The 17,701-nt window shown below is 38.8% G+C and overlaps 2 protein-coding genes and 1 long non-coding RNA gene across 5 annotated transcripts in view; 2 read left to right on the forward strand and 1 right to left on the reverse strand.

Annotated features, from left to right (window-relative positions):
• Nucleotides 1-1,618: 1,618 nt before the first annotated feature.
• On the forward strand, nt 1,619-9,655 carry sypl1 (synaptophysin-like 1). Of its 2 annotated transcripts, none has more exons than XM_028044447.1 (6): nt 1,619-1,816; nt 1,931-2,131; nt 6,904-7,022; nt 7,590-7,794; nt 7,900-8,091; nt 8,267-9,655. In XM_028044447.1, the coding sequence occupies exons 2-6, from the start codon at nt 2,060-2,062 to the stop codon at nt 8,396-8,398; spliced, it is 720 nt and encodes a 239-aa protein (XP_027900248.1). In that variant the 5' UTR covers nt 1,619-1,816; nt 1,931-2,059; the 3' UTR covers nt 8,399-9,655. The 2 variants fall into 2 exon arrangements, with proteins under 2 accessions (XP_027900248.1, XP_027900249.1); XM_028044448.1 differs by having other exon boundaries at nt 1,989-2,131.
• Nucleotides 9,210-12,742, reverse strand: LOC114161251 (uncharacterized). The gene is made up of 2 exons (XR_003598970.1): nt 12,241-12,742; nt 9,210-12,112 (listed from the first exon to the last, which is right to left on the reverse strand). It is a non-coding gene; the product is annotated as an uncharacterized LOC114161251 (long non-coding RNA).
• The window catches only part of atxn7l1 (ataxin 7-like 1), a 34,451-nt gene continuing 28,873 nt past the window's right edge, over nt 12,124-17,701 (forward strand). Inside the window, exons 1-2 of one of the 2 annotated variants that reach the window (XM_028044443.1) lie at nt 12,124-12,285; nt 12,749-12,823. In XM_028044443.1, coding sequence (XP_027900244.1) covers nt 12,189-12,285; nt 12,749-12,823 — 172 coding nt within the window. In that variant the 5' untranslated portion in view covers nt 12,124-12,188. Of the gene's footprint in view, nt 12,286-12,748; nt 12,824-17,701 lie in introns of those variants that run through there. The other variant, XM_028044444.1, reaches the window with a different exon arrangement.

The following is a 17,701-nucleotide window of genomic DNA, read 5'->3' on the forward strand; positions in this document are numbered from 1 at the left end:
CTTGGTGATGCCAGGTGAGGTTTTCACTGCAGAAGCACCCTGCTGTCCGTGTTGCTCCAGTAGCACAATGACCTTCGTCCAGTAATTTCGTCCAATGCTTGTGTTTGCAAAAACACAACGTGGATCACACATCATTTCCATGAAAAACGCTGAAGTTTTAAATTAAAGGCTCTTATTCAGCATGCTAACCAATGCTATGGTTTTGTATCTTTTTCAACTAATCAAAAAAAAAAAACAACATGCATTTCCGTCATTACAAATTTTTTTTAGCACTAGTAATACACTGAATCATATCCCCTAATCTGAGAGTTATTGACGTAAACATGCAGCCTTTGAGATTTTCACAAGAAATGTCATTTTCCTTAATGAACCTTAACCCTCAGTCAGCAGAGCTGTTACATTTTGACTCTGCCAGTCGAATTTCTGAGTTACTATGTCGCAATCCTGTATGACTGACAATCCAATGACCGTTGAATGTATAACTGTTTATTAGCACTTCTTACCAGTTTGCATAACTCAATGACATGCACAAGCACTGCACAATCTCTATTTCACAACATGTTCCTGAATTGGTTTTGGGACAATGGCCGGAGAAATTCACCGTCACTGGCTTCTGTTGGTAGTTCTAGTTGAAACTCACGAAGTATGTTACTGACCCTACCCAACGGCAGCATGTTTCTCTCACTCTGTCTTCAGTCGTTAAAGAAACATGATCAGAAAAGGTGTGCGACCTTTTAAGTACAATTAGTGTAAAAAAAAGAGGCAACCAAAAGAGGTGCTAGGGAAAGTCGTGTGGCAGCCATATTGGACACAGAATTCGGGCTGCTCTGATTTGACCTCCAAGTCAGAACTCCGACTTCAGTTGCATTTCCGAAGGAAAGATTTTGAAAATCAAACTTCGGGTTGACCTATAGGTTCGAACATTGCTTCTCTAGAAAAGCATTCCCACAGCATGATGCTGCCACCACAGAGGATTCAAGAAAATATATCCACTGCTGGATTTTTATTTAATTTTTTTTTTTTTTTTTTTTTTTTTTGCCTCACGTGTGGGCCAAGAATCTCAGTTAAGGTTTCATCTTACCTCAAACTTTATGGGGGACATTTTATAGCTTCCTTCACACCACTCCACATTTGTAGCGCGCAGCAGATGATTGTTGCGGAGACAGATTTTCAGTGGATCTCAGACGGTGTATGGTGTGGGTCAGATATGGCCCTTTTGATACTTTTTTTTTCAATGTCAAGGAACTGTTGCGTGTCCATTTGGATCATATGACCAAAGACTGCAACCTCAGCGAGGAGAGGGCTGAGGGGGGCAGGCTCCATGTATTTCTTACCATCTCCTGAACGGGAACTGGGTGGCTGGTCTTCTCCTACCTCTGCAAACGGAACTGAATCTTCAGTTCGTAGTTTGCATGGGCTTTCTGCGGTAAATGCCCAGCCGCGCTCGAAAGCTGCAGCTGCGGTATATTTTCAGTCACCCGATGCGTTTTCTCGGTTTTTTTTTTTTTTACTATTTTGGAGAAGAAAACGAGAAAAAACCCCAAAAAACTTTCACTTTTTTTTTTTTTGGTTTGTTGTTGTTTTGCATGTGGCGGCGTCGATTTCCTGTAACCAAATCCCACGCACGCAGCGCGTCGAGGGTGAAGTTTGGCACACTTTTACGCGCCGTATCCGCCACATCTTGAGCGCATCGCCCAGCAAGCAGAGCTCGCCCGCTGAAAGAAGTTCGCGCATGAACAAAGGATCGGCTCCAGCAACACGTGTCATAAAAAAAAAAAAAAAAAAAACTCCCAACACGCATCAAGCTGCATTTTAGGTAAGTGGATCCTCGTGTTTCGCATTTCCTCCCCACTTTTGGGGCAGAAGCTTGATTGAGGGGGGAGGGGGAAAAAAGTTGCGTTAAATAAACCGAAGCGGTCATTTCTTGCAGCGTCAGGAACACAACCACGTCACTCTGTTCAGGAAACTCCCACTTTTTCCCCTTTCAGCTGGATCATCATCCAACCTACAGTTTAGAGGCAAAAACTAGGTGAAGATTTGGGCGGAAAACGGCTTAATCATGATGACCGGATTTCGACTCAACTTGTCGCCCCTCAAAGAGCCTCTCGGCTTCGTTAAGCTGGTTGAATGGGTAAGTCAGATTGCGCGTTGGTTTCATCTTTTTTCTTTTTTTTTTCCCCTCATAGAACAGGGAGGTCCAGAGACCCTCCTTGGTGCGCATATGTTCCTTTGAAAACACCTAAATATGCACAGAGATCCAACAGTTTGGCTCATTCCGATCAACTTTGCGAATTTAAATACAAAAAAAAGAACAACACGCACACTGAAGCCTAATTTGCACCTGAAGGTTGAAGCCAGTTTTTGTCTAGTTAAGCTGTATTTGCTCCTTGCATAAAAGTGCAGGCCTTACAAGAACCCAGTTAGAGATTAATACTCTTTTAAGCAATAATTTACCCCTGAAAAACAGCTCTGAAGTACAGGAAACATGTCGGCTTTTGTCCAAAGGAGCAGAAGGTCCAGTAATCAGACGAGCATTCAGTGAATCCAGGTATATTTTCTGTTTTCTCATGATATCCACATTTACACACACACACACACACCGAGGACCACAAAGCAGCAGTCATCTGACTCAGGACAAGGCGGTGTGTGTGTGGAAGTGTGTGTTTGCTTTACATAAGCTTCATTTAACACAATGGATTTGCTTATTCATGCTAAGTGTGGAGCAAAAATGATTAATTCAGTCAGTAAATACCCACAAAATGTTTTTCTTTTTTGGTTTTTCTGGGAACTTTCGGAGACCGGATCTGTGCAACACCTGGTCAGGTTTGAAAAAAAACTAAACATGTATAAATCTTAATTTAACACTAAATCTTACTGTCCTGTTTCCAGGAAGCAAACTTTGACTGTTCTTTTTATGTGTTGGTTTGAGAGAAGAAACACCATTGCAAGCAAATCGAAAAGGAATGAGTAGGAACGAGGCTTAAGAACATTTGTAAGTGAAGTTTTTGAGTGGCTCTAAAATAATCTGATTAGTGTGTGAGTGATGTGGCCTCAACACAGAAACCTCCTCAGATGTTATCATTTGTGAGCTGCAAACAGGAAGCAGTATTTATTTGACGAAATGTTAGAAGTCTCCACTGTTCATTCCATTTGACAGATGAAAAAACTTTCTGTTGATTTTCTGATGTGAGTTGGTCATGTTTTAAAAGGTTTCTAAACAACAACAACAAAATCATACTTTTGTTTGTATTTTATTACATTTACTACAGTTTGTTTACATCTTGTACATATTTGAAATTCTCACCCAGATTAGATGCCAAATTTCTTTGACTTTTTCTTATTGGGGATGTTGACAACAGAACTCATTTGATTTTTCCTGGTTGTTGTAAATTGTGACGGAGTTTCCCAAGTAAGCAAAGTAGCACGAGTAGACCAAAAAATAATAATAATAATAATAATAATTTAAAAAAAAAAAAAAAAAAACAGGAAGTGACGGAAAAGGAAAACATCTGGAGTGAAGCATAGCAAGGTGAGAGCATGTAAGCACTTTTAGTGCGCGCGCGTGTGTGTGAGCGTGTGTGTGTCGGTTGTGCTGATGAGACAAAAATGAAGAGGTTTTTTTTTTTTTTTTTTTTTTTTATGAAAGAGCTTTCTCGAGGTTACCGTTTCCACATTCTTTTGGTCCTTTTAATGAAAGCCACTTCCTGCCTGATGCAGTGAATGCCTTCCAACAATTTTCTCTAACTTTTAGTTAAACAACAACCTAAACTTTAGGGATAAGTCAGACCTGTGGCCCACGTTGGCTTTCCTCCATTCATTTAATGAGTCCTACGATGTTAAAGAGATGAACATCTATTTTGCAAAAAATAAAAAATAAAGATCTGGCCTACAGGGCAAGCTAAAAGTTAGAACCTGAACCCTGTTTTTCATAACAAAATGCCGGTCGAGCCTTCTGATTTTACTGAATGCTTAACATCAACCCTGGGAGACAAAAGCATGTTGTTGCCTTAATAAGGTCTTCCTCTAGGGTAGAAATCCCAATGTCATCTGTTTCAGCTACGGCCGCTTAAAGGCGGCTTATCTCAATGTAGGTCCAAGTGAACAAAGTATAACATCATCTGCATAGAGGTGAACTTCACCTGTGAACGTGGGTTTTTGGGGGACTCCTTACAAGATTTGGACCTGCCTAAGCCACTCACTCAAACCTAAATGTTGTCGTCTATTAAACAGCATCTCCTGATAAGGAGAATCAAATGCTTTACTGAGACGTACACGGTGTTCTACTCGCTGTTCAAATCATTAAAATATGACTTTTAGTTGAGTGTTTATTTCAGTTGTCTTTTTCTCCCCCACCCCCCAAACCACATCCTACTGGTTTTATTGTAGGGCTATCGTGGCATTTCCAGGCAACCCTAAAACAAATTCTGGGTTTAGCCCCAGGCATTCCAGTTTTTCCTATATATCTCCCCTGAGATGAGTTGGAAGGGACTCGGATGCCTGGACTCCCTCCAAGGATTTCGATGCAGAAGAGACCGAGTCTGCACTCCCTCATCCTAAACTGCTCACTGTGTCCCGAAATAACTCCATTTATGACCTCAGTCTTACAATTTGCTATCTGTGGCTTATGAGCACAGGTTAGGAGTTGGGAAGTAGATCGGCTGATGGATGGACATCTTTACTCGTCCTTTGTCTTTTGGTACAGTTCCACCTTCATCAGCGTCAAACAACAGTTTATTGCTTCTGTCACAGAAGACACAGAGTCCGGCACAAAACACCAAACACTTCTGACTTCAGTGGAAACGGCTCAGTTTTGAGCTTGAAGGCGAAAGTTGTGGATACTTACATATGTGTGATTTCTCAAGGTTACATTTTGAATAACTTTGCAAAATCTCAAACTTTTTTTCCCACATTGTCACGGAGGTGCATTTGTGTGTAGAATTTTGAAGACGGAGATCAATTTAATGCAACTAGGAGCTAAGGCTGTGACATAAGGAAATGAGGGAAAATTAAATTGCTGTGAACACTTTCCAGATGCACTTGAGATTGAAATACATTTAATGGATGAGTATATATGTTGTAGAAGTTCATGTATCAAAATGAAACAATAAATTCATGTTGTGGATTATGTTTTGATAGCCATAATAAGAACTCTTTTGCTGACTTTCTTTGTGGCAGCAACGTAGGCAAATTAGATATTGTTGTAATTTCTTTTTTCATTATTATTTTACTGCAAAAATATTTTAACATGATTTTCTTCAGGGCTGCTAACATTTCCTCTTTTAGCAATTTATATATAAAAAAAATTAAAACATTTTTAAACTTATACTTTAGTTTTTAAAAATGATCAGAATGTAAAGATAAATAACACTTGGTTTTATTTGTACGGTAACATGCAAAGAAAATTCTGACTTTAATCTCAGAGTTATTTTCCTTTTCTCACAGTCATAATTGTCTAAACCATCAGGTAAATGGTCTTAAAACTCACATCTGCCAAACTCATTTGGGGCAGACTTACAAATCCTATAATGAGGAAAAAAGACATCATGTCATTATTTTCACATACCAACAACATAACTGACAACTGAACATGTTTAAAGTCAAGATTTTAAGATTAGTCAGAATTTTGAAAATAAAAATCAGATTTTTTATTTTATCCCTCCCAGCAGCTCTAATCCTCATCCGTACAAACAAAAAAAAAAAAAACATATACCTCGCCCTCATGACACATTTTTCCTCACAGTGCGTATAAGATGTCTGACTACCTCCGACATAAAAAGCTACACCAGGCGTAAAAGCTGAGCAACGTTTGTGAAGGAGCATCAGCGAAACGTAGCAACTCGATCGCGTCCCGTTCTGCTCGTTCTGGGCTTGCCTCCACCAACAACGAGCCAGTCTGTTTCAGGCTGACAGACTACGCCAGTCCAGCAGTGCGCTGGCTGGGGACTGACTTTGGCACATTTTCGCCCCGCGTCGTCATCATCACTGGTAGTGAGGTAACATAATATCAGCAGGGCTTCGAATGAGCTTGACTTCTGATGGTGATCGTTTGTGCACTCGGGGAAGGCCTTGGCAGAGTCGCAGTCGCCCTGGAGACAAAAGGATTTAGTCTCTGTTGGTTTTAAGAGGGGAGAATTAGTGTCACATGGTCGGCAAACTGAATCAGATGCTTTTCTGCGCAAAGGAATTTGACGGCTGAAGGGGAGCTTAAGTGAAAACACATTGGCAGAAAATGTTTCAAATGTTTGGATTTTCAAATATGTTGTTGTGTTTTTGCTCGGTTTTTTAAAACAAAAGCTTTGCGGAACCGTCCAGTGTTATTGGCACCCTTTTTTAATATTGTGCAAAAAGCGTAGGGTGAATGTAGCTTTGATTACAGCAACATAACCAGACATTGTTTTTTTTTTAAAAAACATAAAAAATATTCAAAAGATTGATAAGTGGCTCACTGTTAAATAAGACGAAGGATCAGTGATGCTGTGGGCCTGTTTCTCTTCCAGAGGTTCTGAGAAACTTGCCAGAGTGAATTACATCATGAACATATTGGGACATTTTAAATAAAAAAAGCCAAGAAAAATATCTATATATGAAATGAAATTTACAGAAAAAGGTATCAGACAAAAATAGGAACGAACCCAAATAAAAGTTGGAGTAATCGACATTTTTCTGAGTGAAATTGTACGACTGGGGAATAACAAAATAATCAGATTTTATGTTAATGATATTTATGCATCTTCAGCGGGGATGTACATATGGTTTTACTCTTGCAATATGTTAATTTATTCCAGTAGTATCAACAATTTGTTTTTTTTTTGTTTTTTTTGGTTTAGTCATTATTTAACTGTATTTTCTGATGCTGGCGTGAGCAGCGTCCCTAATGTGCGTGTCTGTTTTTCGTCCACACAGCTCACGGCCATATTCGCTTTCGGAAGCTGTGGTGGATTCTCGGGTACGAACGTCGTGTCTCTCTTCTGCGGTGGTGGCATGAATGAAACCCTCAATGCCAGCTTTCACTACCCGTTTAGGTATAAATCTTCCATACATTGATGCTTCTGCTTTTGAAATCTGCCGTAGATGTATTGATTAGAGATTTGTGGCCAAATTCCAATTTCTGTATTTTTCTTTTTTTGTAACCCTGCTAATATGAATTTGATTCTGATGTCTCTTAATATCTATAAATAACAGAATTCACCTTCTGGTCATCAGTGCTCATTCATTATTTATATTAGGAGCAGAGGTAATGTCACACTGTGTGTGTGTGTGTGTGTGTGTGTGTGTGTGTGTGTGTGTGTGTGTGTGAGAAACAGCAGTCAATGGGAAAGCAATGTTTTGCCATTTAAAAACAGACAAAATTAATTAATACCGACATAAAAAAAAAGCCTCCCTCTATCCCCAGTGTTAAAGTTTTAATTGCTTGAGCAACCAGTCTGTCTATTTTTGAGTTTCTGACCGGTCACTCTCTCATCACGGATGGTCCCAGTCAGACAATTTTGGTCACTTAGCAGTGCATATGTAAAAAAAAAAAATTCAATTCAAAAGATATTGAATAAACATGTTTTTGTTTCTTTGGCTGTCCTCTATGTCATGGACAGGCTGAGCCAGGTCCTGCTCATCGATGGAAACATCACTATATGTAATCACAATGTCACTACCACGCACCTGATGGGAGACTCGTCGTCCGCCGCGGAGTTCTTTGTCGGCATCGGAGTTGTATGCTTCTTGTACAGCATGGTAGCTCTGCTGGTTTACTTAGGCTACATGCATGTCTACAAAGACTCTGACTTCGGGCCTATTTTTGTGAGTAAATAAACTGAACAAAATTTAAATGGCTGACCACATCTTGTATTGTATTGTGAAAATCTTGTGTCTCTAGTGTTGACTTTTTTGCTTTTTTTTTGCTAGGACTTTATCATGACAGCAATCCTGGCCTTCCTGTGGTTGGTCTGTTCATCTGCCTGGGCAAAGGGTCTGCAGAACGTAAAGGACGCCACGGATACTGACGGAGTTAGTGGCACGCTAGCTATTTGTAAGGGAAGGAACATCACGTGTGAAGTCACGGACTTCGCCAACATGCGGACGCTCAACATCTCTGTGGTAAGAAGAAATGCATACCAGCAGCTAGTTTGACCTACTTTTAGTCATCAATAACTGAAGCTGTCGATTAGTTGTAGAGCAAATGATTAGTCAAGTCTGATCATTTCAATCTCTTACCTAGCTTAATCTTCTAGATTTATCTACGCATTTTCTTGTTCTGCTTGTGTATTTGCAGGTGTTCGGCTATCTCAACATGTTCATTTGGGCCGGCAATGCCTGGTTTGTTTACAAGGAGACTCGCTGGCACTCCCAGAAATTCTCCTCCCAACCTGGATCTGGAAGACAGCAGGTTCCTGCGCCAATCTAACACCAGTGCCCACTTGTTGTTCTGCAAAAGAAGGAAAGGAAAGTCAAATATATATGAAGTATTGAGCTTTTATACATATCTAGAAAATGTTCTTGATAGAGGTGAGATTGTTTGAACCTGTTATAGGTTGGCTTTTTGCTTATGCTAACGTTGCACAAAGCCGTACTGGCATTTTGCAACCTAAATGACTTGACATCGGTTTACTTCTTGCACAATGACGGTCCTGAAATAATAAAATCCCCATTCTCCATATATTTCTTTGGAAAGTCTTGCAACTTAGAATAAAAGTCTTGTATTTAACTTGCATCAAACATTTTTACCTTTTAAGTGGGCTTCACACCATCATGCAAGCTAAATGTACAGTAGAGGAATTAAAGCGACACCCAAATGATTTCCTTTGAATAAATGTATCCAAATCAAAGGTTGAATTACAAAATATCTGTAAATAAAACAGTTTTATCTTAAGGCCTTTTTTTCCACATTTTCTCTAGGGCACCCAATAAATGGGATGCCCTATTGTTTAGTTATAAATAAATGAATAGAAAAATATAAATTGCATTTAGTCATAAAATCTGTGTGAAATATTTACAATTCTGTTGCTGTTTTTACTTGAAGCCCGTTCGCATTTAGCTCAAAACGTGTTTTCTTTCATGTTCTTTGAAATGCTTTACCATTTACCACCACCTAGTGGCAGGCGGTGGTAAGTGCAACTCCTGGTGAAACTAACCAGATCCCTACATTCAGCCACATTCATGGTTTGCTTTCAAGCTTCAAAAATGACTGTGTCAAGTTCTTTGACACAGTCACTCAAATATCAGGAATCTGGTTACTTCTATGGTGCTTAATATGATTGAGTTTTTTTAAGTACAAGCCCAAAAACACCAGAGAGGCTGATAAAGATGCTCTGTTGAGTTGGAACCAAGGTACCAATTAAAGAACTAAGAAATCATTTAGAATGTAGTAATAACATCTTTTTCATTATATTCCAATTTTCATCATTCATATTTTGCAAAATATGTGACATTCTGCCAAAGTACTATTTGTTAAAGTTCATTTTATTGTTATCTGTTGTCCATTTGCTTAATTCTTGATGTGACACCAAACATGTTTTTGTACTGTACTTTGTCTTGAGTAAAATATGTTTTTGTTTCCCTCATGTATCCGAATGAATAGTGGAAAAGATATCTGCTTTCTTGGATGTGGCCTGCATCATTTCATTGTATTTGTCAATAAAAGTGAATGGATTTTTTTTTTTAATCGAATTTCCTTTGTATCTGATGGCGTGTTTGCTTTTATACATGCACTCTTTCTCCTTCCGTTTTGTTGCACAAGTGTTAAGAACATTTTTAACTTTCGTGACGATGCCAGGTTTTATGTCGACATCTTTTTGACATAAAAACCTCTTCTCAGAAGTAAACAGTAAAACAATCAATTCAATGACATGACACAAAATGAAATCTTTTGCAGCCTCTAATTGAAACCCCACCATGGCCAGCTTCCCTGATCCTGAAATACATCGCAGCACGATGCTGCCACTACCATAATGCGTCAATGGAGTGTTCAGTGGTGTTAATTTCCCTCCTATACTCGAAAGCTAACTTATGGTCTCACCTTCTTCAGCTTGTTTCCTCTATGTGACTTATTGCAAGCTGCAAACAACTGTTACTGTGACTTTGTGCTGTGCAAACCAGAATGTGTTGCTCTCTTCACAGAATAGGAGCCTTGGAGTCTTGGGTTTTGATACGCCTACAGCCAAAGTGGCTGTGCACAATGGCTGCTTTCTCCAATACAGAAACCTAGACGGTATGAATAACTTTATGATTAATTGTACCTCCTAGTACAACTAACCACATTACTTAATAATGTGAATCTTATCCTTGAATGACTCATGACCGATCTCTTGACTGGGATCGTTTTCATGTTGAAAAGTATTTTTGGCGTGCTGTTTTTGTGATGAAAAGACCTTGAAGCCTTTCCAGGAGCTTTGTGTGTGAAATGGTGTTTTCTCATGAAAGCTTAGTGAGAGTTGATGTGAGTTATAACAACACATCATTTCCAGTATTGTGTCCACCACCACTGATCAGTGGATGAAGACGGATTGATTAATTATACAGCCATATCTTTCATCTGCTTCCATTAAAGTTATGCATTAGTTTGCATTCACATGAAATCTAGATGAAGTAAATTAAAATTTGTGTTTGTGGTGTAACAAAAGGTAATAGGGATATGAATACTCTTTTAAGGAACTGTATGACCACTCCAGGTGTTTTTTTTTACATTTATTTTATTTACTTTTTGTTTTTATTGTGGTCATTGATAGAAATAGATGGCTGTGTCTGAAGCCCTCGTTGTGCTTCACCACAGCTGGATGTTGCAGAAAATGTGTTTTTAAGTGCAGAAGATAACGTAGCCATCTATAGATATTGCGTCTAATGTGTGGAACTGGCTTTCATAAACTAATTATTTCCTGACCCCCGATTAGAACTGTAATTTCCAAGCAATCGTCAGCCTGTCTGTATCGAAATTGATGCTGATAGAAAGCAAGGCTTGTATTAATATGTTAAACATAAAGTAAAAGTACAATTACATTTTTTTTGCAACTATTTTACTCGGACTAAAGCAGCCTTTGCACTTGAAGAACAGTTTCTACCCATTGCCACAAGAGGGCAGTGTAGGGTCATCAGCTCCACTTGCTGAACCGTGCTGAAGTTATATTGCTCTATTTTTTATCCACAGATGTAATGATTTAGCTCCTACTGTTAGATTTTATTGTGTTATGTAATAAACTTAAAGAATTAAACAGGGTTTGGTTTTATTAGCTTTCCTCTATCTTTGCTTCTCCAAATAGATAGGAGTGTTTTATTCATGTATATACTTATATATATTTTTAGGGTTTGTGTTATTGCTTTCATTGTTCATTTCACCAGTCACACTGCGCTTTGATGCTATTCCTAACCTTCAGCTTTTATTCATATGTAAGATATAAGTTCTTGTTCTACTATTTAAGAATTGTTCATATTTTTTTTTAGCAATTTTATTAATCCTACACACAAGCTATCATGAACAGTGCTACCCCAAATCATAAGGCTTATGCCATCATACTTTACATTAAATATTGCTTTACTTCTACTTTTCTTTATAGGATATTATTGTATTGTGTTAGAAAGTCACGATGGCCTTATAATTCTTGGTGTTTTCTTTAAACATTAATGGTTTACATTTGTTCTCTATTATTCTGGAGTCGTTTTTAGGGCAGCTATATAGAATTTAAATAAAATTAAATGAAATCTTGTTTGGTTTTTATTGCATATTTTTCTTAATTGTTGAAAATGCCGCAGTTATCTAATAATGCCAAGTATTGTGGATTTAAAGATTCAACAATTCTAAACATTTCAAATCTTTTTTGATATCATGTATAGCCTAAGCAACTCAACAGTAAAGCAAACTGATATCTTAATATCTAACAGATGATTTGTGCAATATTAATTTATTAAATCAAGTCCTTTTCCATACCTTCATTTTAAAAAATGTTTTATTTTTACTTGATAGCTGTTTTTCCCATGTAGTTCCAGCGAACACAGTGAACTTTTGAACTCCCATGTACTGTAGCTCCCCATTTGTCACTCGACCGCTTGATCCGCCGGAAATGACCGACGTTAGCCGAAACCTTCCGACGGCGACGTCACCATATCTCGTTCTTTCGTTTTTCGCCTGCTGCGTGCGAAGAGAGAGAGAGAGAGAGAGAGAGAGAGAAAAACGGCTCTCAGCAAAGCAACAAGAAGGAAGAGCAATGGCGACACTGGATCGCCAAATACCAAGTCCGGATACTTTTTTGTGCGAACCTTGGTCTTCCTTCGTCAGTGCGACTAAATTACGTTTTGTTGATAGTAAGTTGGCGCCTCGGTGGTGGTGGTGGTGTTTAGCTGACAAACTCTTCGAGGAGTGCGTGGTCCAGCTGTCTGTGATTGAGTTGAGTGAGCTCCTCCACCATTCAGGGTCTGTCAGAGCCCCAGCAAAGTAACTGTCAGAAATATTACTACAAAATGCAGTATTAATAGCTTGCTTTGACAGCAGTGCACATGCGCGTACGCAAAGCTAAGCGTTTCGGTGCAGAGTTTGTGCCTCTGACGCGCTCAGTCATGACGTGCTGAACTGTCCAGCTGTAAGTTTGTTAGCTTTTGACAGATCTACTCGGTGTGAGGAAGCTCAGCTCAGCTCAGGCTGGCGCTAGCAGGCTAATGCTAACCCGATAGCCGAGCCTCGGGAGCTGCAGGGCTCCCACGCGTGGCTCCTAAAGTTTGTTGCGAACGCTGCCAATGTGTTTGTAAGCGGATGTTTGTGTCCACGCAGACGCAGTCTCGTCTTCGGATAAGGACGACGCCGACTCTCGCTGCCCCGCCGAAGCCGCGAAACTCGGCAGAAACGGTAAGGAACTTGCGCGAGCAGCGCCGTCACGTACCACACGGTGATGGTTTGTTATTGTTTTTACAGCACATGCATGGCGGCGTTTACGGCTCCATTTTTTTTTTAACCACTTCTGTGAGAAATTACGCTTATTTGGTTTCTCTGTATATGTGTAAACTGCGTATATATATATATATATATATATATATATATATATATATATATAAATGTTCGTTGTAGTTTCAACGTTGGCTCCCGTTTTTGCGGAATGCACACCTTTAATTTTGCGTGCCGTGTTTGATCGTCATTTCTGATTGTTGTGGTATATATTTAATTTAATTGACACAAAACTGGACTTATTAAGTGGTCGTTTTAACGGAGTTTAGTTCAAACATTCCCTAGAGACAGGATTTGTAATTCTTTATTTAATTTTCATACATCATATTATTTTTTTTTCGGATCGTATTTTTTTTATTGTTTTTTATTGCCAAAGCATGACTTTTTTTCCTGGTTTTTTTAAAAATTATTATTAATTATGATCAGTCTATAACAACTTTAACAGTATAGTACCAATAAACATAAAAGAAAATAAATACTTGAGTGCAATAGTGGTTGATGCTGATCATTTTAGGAGGAGGGAGGAGTTTCAGCCATATTGTTATTTTTGTGGCGCTTTGGATTTTATTCATAACCTAAAGGTATTATTAAATTTTGGAGATGAAAAACATATTTAAATGGAAATACCGATGTGAGTGAGACTGCAACCAGGAAGGCCAGCTTGGAACATATTCAGCTGTAAAACTTCAAGGTCTATCCTTCAAGGTTCTACTTTTTAATAACACATTTGGCCCATTAAATTACCTTCACTGTCTGTTATGGCCACAGCAAATATAGATTTTTGTGATCAAGATCATAAAGTTCACGGGGAATGGTGAGGATATTGTGATGATAGAAATCAGGGTAATGGCAAAACTGTGGTTCAATCGATATTATCCCAGTGTTAAACAACAATATTGCCTTGTCATGTTTTCCTAATGTCATGCAGCCCCACGGAGCATGTATCCAAAATAAAATTAAAAAAACATTTTGAAAAATGGTTTTAAGAAACAGCTTGAAATGTTACAAATTAAGAAAATTCAATTATTATTATTATTATTACTATTATTATTATTCCTGTGATACGTATGAATCAGTTTGATATGTAATGATCCTTTCATGCAGTTAAAAGATTACATAAATTACTTGCAAATAAGCGATGGAACTAAATTAAAATAGTCCGTAGTTAATTAACTGCAATTAATCTCATTTTAATTTTTTTTTATTTAAACAAAATAAGCAACCTTTCCACTTCAAACACTGAAGTGGAAAGATTGGAAAGGTCAGCCAATATTTGGCTGACTTAATTGAAATGTATTCATCCTAAAGTAAGTCAAACCTGGCTATGTTAGACTAGACAGTTAACGGGAATAAACAAACAAAACGAAACGAATTATATTCATTTTAGGAGGAAACGTATAATAATGTCAATAATGTTTACATTATTTTGCCAATGTGGAATCTCCAAAATTGAACCAGCAAGACCTAACAGACCAAACAAGAACATGTCTTTTGTTTTTTAGGCATAATTTACCGGTCAAGAGATTGATTGAGGTCATTTTGAAGTTTGCAAAAATGTTTAAAAAAACTTCATTTGGGGGAAAAGTGGCAGATAGCCTGACTACCTCAGCAGAAAGGTCTACTGTTCTGCACAAACAGCACCTAAAAACTACTACAAATTTTAGCTCGTTTGTCCCATAACTTTATAGCAAAGATAACATAATGCTATTGTAATTATAAATAGTTTAACTTAGCACATGTAGGAATATTTGCTTTCTTTCCTGATTTGAATTAAAGCAGTGGGAGGCAATTGCGGACCCATCACATGCATCGTCAGTATTGTTTTCAGTGTGATGGCTCAAACCACTCGTTTTAAGTGTTGGAGGGATGTAGGCTGTTTGCACAAACGGTATGGCTCGGGGGAGAAGACAGGGGGGTCGACTTTATACCGTCTCACTCCAACCTCCTGGAGGGGACAGACCCAGAGGAGATCCTCCACACCTCACTACACATAAATACCCTGCAGGAACATCATAGGCTTCAGTGTGACACACTTGAGTCGTCCCCCTAAAAGTTTGAGTATGCCACAGCACATTACCCCCCGCCCCCCTCCCCTCCGTAGGAGGACGGTGACGCACGCTTGGAGCCGGGGAAACTCTTCTCACTCTTGCTGGTCAGATACCAGCCTCCCCTCTCCTCCTACGCACACTCAACATGTCTCGTCTCTGTCTTCCCTTCTGTCAGAGCAAGACTGGAGCGCTGCTTACAGAATTGCTGATCTGCTGGCAACATGACACCACGGCCTGCTGGGACCGATATGCAGACACAAACAATCGGGGGGCGGGGGGTGTTTCAAAGGCTTTATGGATAAATCAGTATCCAGCAGAACTGCGACTGATCTGTGATTGAGACGTGGCTTCGACTTTTAGCGCCATTGCCCTGGCAGAATTTAGAGAGATGGCACGAGGGCCAGTTTGGCTGTAATTGATGTGCAGCGCAGGTCATTATCACTATCTACCTCCTTCTCGTATTCACGCATACACACGGCGGAAATGATGGCAACCTACAGAAACTTGGCCTGATTAGACATACAGCCACTGGCATGATCTCATTACAACTAGACGGCGCTCTAATGTGGCCATTTATGGGTTAACGTACCTCTTTAGTTCATGTCATTGAGACCATTACGCTATTATTGTAGTGCTGCAGATGGCACCTCGGTTTACAATGCAGGGAAATGGTCCACGTTTTTGTAGGTCGCGGCTCTGCGCCATTTCCAGTACGAGTGATACTTTGTTGGTCGAAGCAGATGAGAGTGTTTGGAAAGTGGCAGTCTGGGAATTAGTCATGATGTGAATGCTACATGTTCAGTGCTGAAATTCGTCATGCCATCCATGTCAACCTTAAAGTCCAAAAATAGAGCGACGACATTTGGGGAATTTTGTAAAAATCTCTTACAGTGCCAAACATTTCTGATATGACTTTTAAGTAATTGATATTTGAAGTGGGGGAAAAAACCCTCAAAAATCATATATTCAGACATATTTATCTAGAATCGGTTTCGATTGTAGTTTCAGTTTTGTTTTTAAAACAATTATTGCTTGTCTCATCAAACTTGGAAATACTCTTACTCTTGCAAACTGGCCTTTGTGTGTAAACAAATATGGATTGATTTTTTTACAACACATTTGAATGTTTTGATGGCAAACATTTAGTACATGTACAATGTTTCCATGAAAAAGAAAGGATTAAAAAAGCTTTTGTAGATACTAATTAAATTGTCAGATTATAAACCTTGTTTAGTGAAACCTAAAATACAGTTTGTCAAAAAATAAAATAAAATCTAGACTTTTATTTAGCTGTATTAACAGTTTAGGGGGGGGGTTAAAAGTATCCAGTCCTTGCAAATTAAAAATTCATTTCTGATCATTTTATTTAGGTGTCTCTTTCTTGTGTATCTCTCAATGTGATTCAAATCAGGACTTCATTACTATGGAAAACATATGCTGATCATCAAAGTGCAAAATACTGGGAGGAGGATGTGCAAATGCATTGACTTACCACACCCAATGTGATTTGTTAAACCTAACCCAGGTTGCGGGGCCTGTTTTTGCGTCTATATTCAGCATGTTTGAAAGGCAACTGCTACAGTATTTGACACAAAGATGTCTGCAGTCACTGTGGCGAGCAGGAGGCATGGACGCAGTGACAGAAAACATTACTTGTAAAATATTTGGAACAATGAAATAATTTAATATGAAAACAATAAAATGTAGAATAAAAATATCTTCCTGATTCAAGGGCGCAACACTCCTCTACCCCCTTTTATTTCTGTCCAATTGGAGCACTGATCACCACCCTTATGACTTTGTTTATAAATTATATTCTACTTTTTGAAAAAATACAACGAGAAAGCAAACCACATGGAATGGGGTAAAAAAAAAAACAACAGTCTGCTTTTGGTCTGGACCAAGCAAGACTTTCCTGATGTGAATTCACCCATTCCTCTGTTCTTTGAAAAAGTAGCATAAACATGGCTTCTTGTGATTGTGAGCGTGTCTGTGGAGCATTAGCCAACTGCTACTTCTCTTGTTTACTCTGTCGGACCAATAATTATCTGGTTTGCTTGTTCAAAATACAGCTCTATTCAGAACTGTAACCTCAGCCTGAGCATTACCCTAAAATCTTCAAATAACTATAATATAAAGACTCCCGCAGGTTCGCCATTTTTATGTTCATATACTCAGTAAAACGTTCTTCCATGTTCCTATTACTCAAACCTGAACTGAGAAAAACACATAATTCAGGGGACAGGAAGAAGCACATCGTTTGCATTTGATTTGGCAGATGCAAAGGAAATTGGTCTCTTTTTTTTCCCCCTCCTCTCCCTGCCCAGGTTCTTTTATACCAGATCTTCGGAACTAGCATTTTGCAACAAATCTTATGAGAGTTTCTCTCTTTTTTTTTTTCCTCAAGGCCTCTGTGCTGTCCTTTTGAATATTATTTACTTTGCTCCGAAAAGGATCACAGAAAAGGCCCAAATCGAAACAACAGTTGGCACTTTTTCTGTTTTTGCCTATTCATTGCAAAGACATAATTAATTCTTGACGCCCAGGTTGCTGCTTTCAGCACCGAGGGATTTTTCAGAGTCACTGTGCGCACTCGACTCCCATGTTTCTATCAATGCCAGCACTAACCAGACCACCTCTGTCGCACACATGAACATTTTGTGCATTAGACGCGGTTCATTGCTGAATTCAGAGTTTGAACTGTAGCTAAATTAGAATTGAGTTGAAATTTGTG

Source organism: Xiphophorus couchianus, chromosome 17, assembly GCF_001444195.1.
Source record: "Xiphophorus couchianus chromosome 17, X_couchianus-1.0, whole genome shotgun sequence".
Lineage (NCBI taxonomy): Eukaryota > Metazoa > Chordata > Actinopteri > Cyprinodontiformes > Poeciliidae > Xiphophorus > Xiphophorus couchianus.

What these genes read in the sequence shown, in the direction of transcription:
- sypl1 (XM_028044447.1), top strand. Translation starts at nt 2,060, where the DNA reads ATGATGACCGGATTTCGACTCAACTTGTCGCCCCTCAAAGAGCCTCTC. An exon ending in TCGTTAAGCTGGTTGAATGG is followed by an intron (nt 2,132 to 6,903) that starts GTAAGTCAGATT and finishes TCGTCCACACAG; the next exon opens with CTCACGGCCATATTCGCTTT. An exon ending in CTGACTTCGGGCCTATTTTT is followed by an intron (nt 7,795 to 7,899) that starts GTGAGTAAATAA and finishes TTTTTTTGCTAG; the next exon opens with GACTTTATCATGACAGCAAT.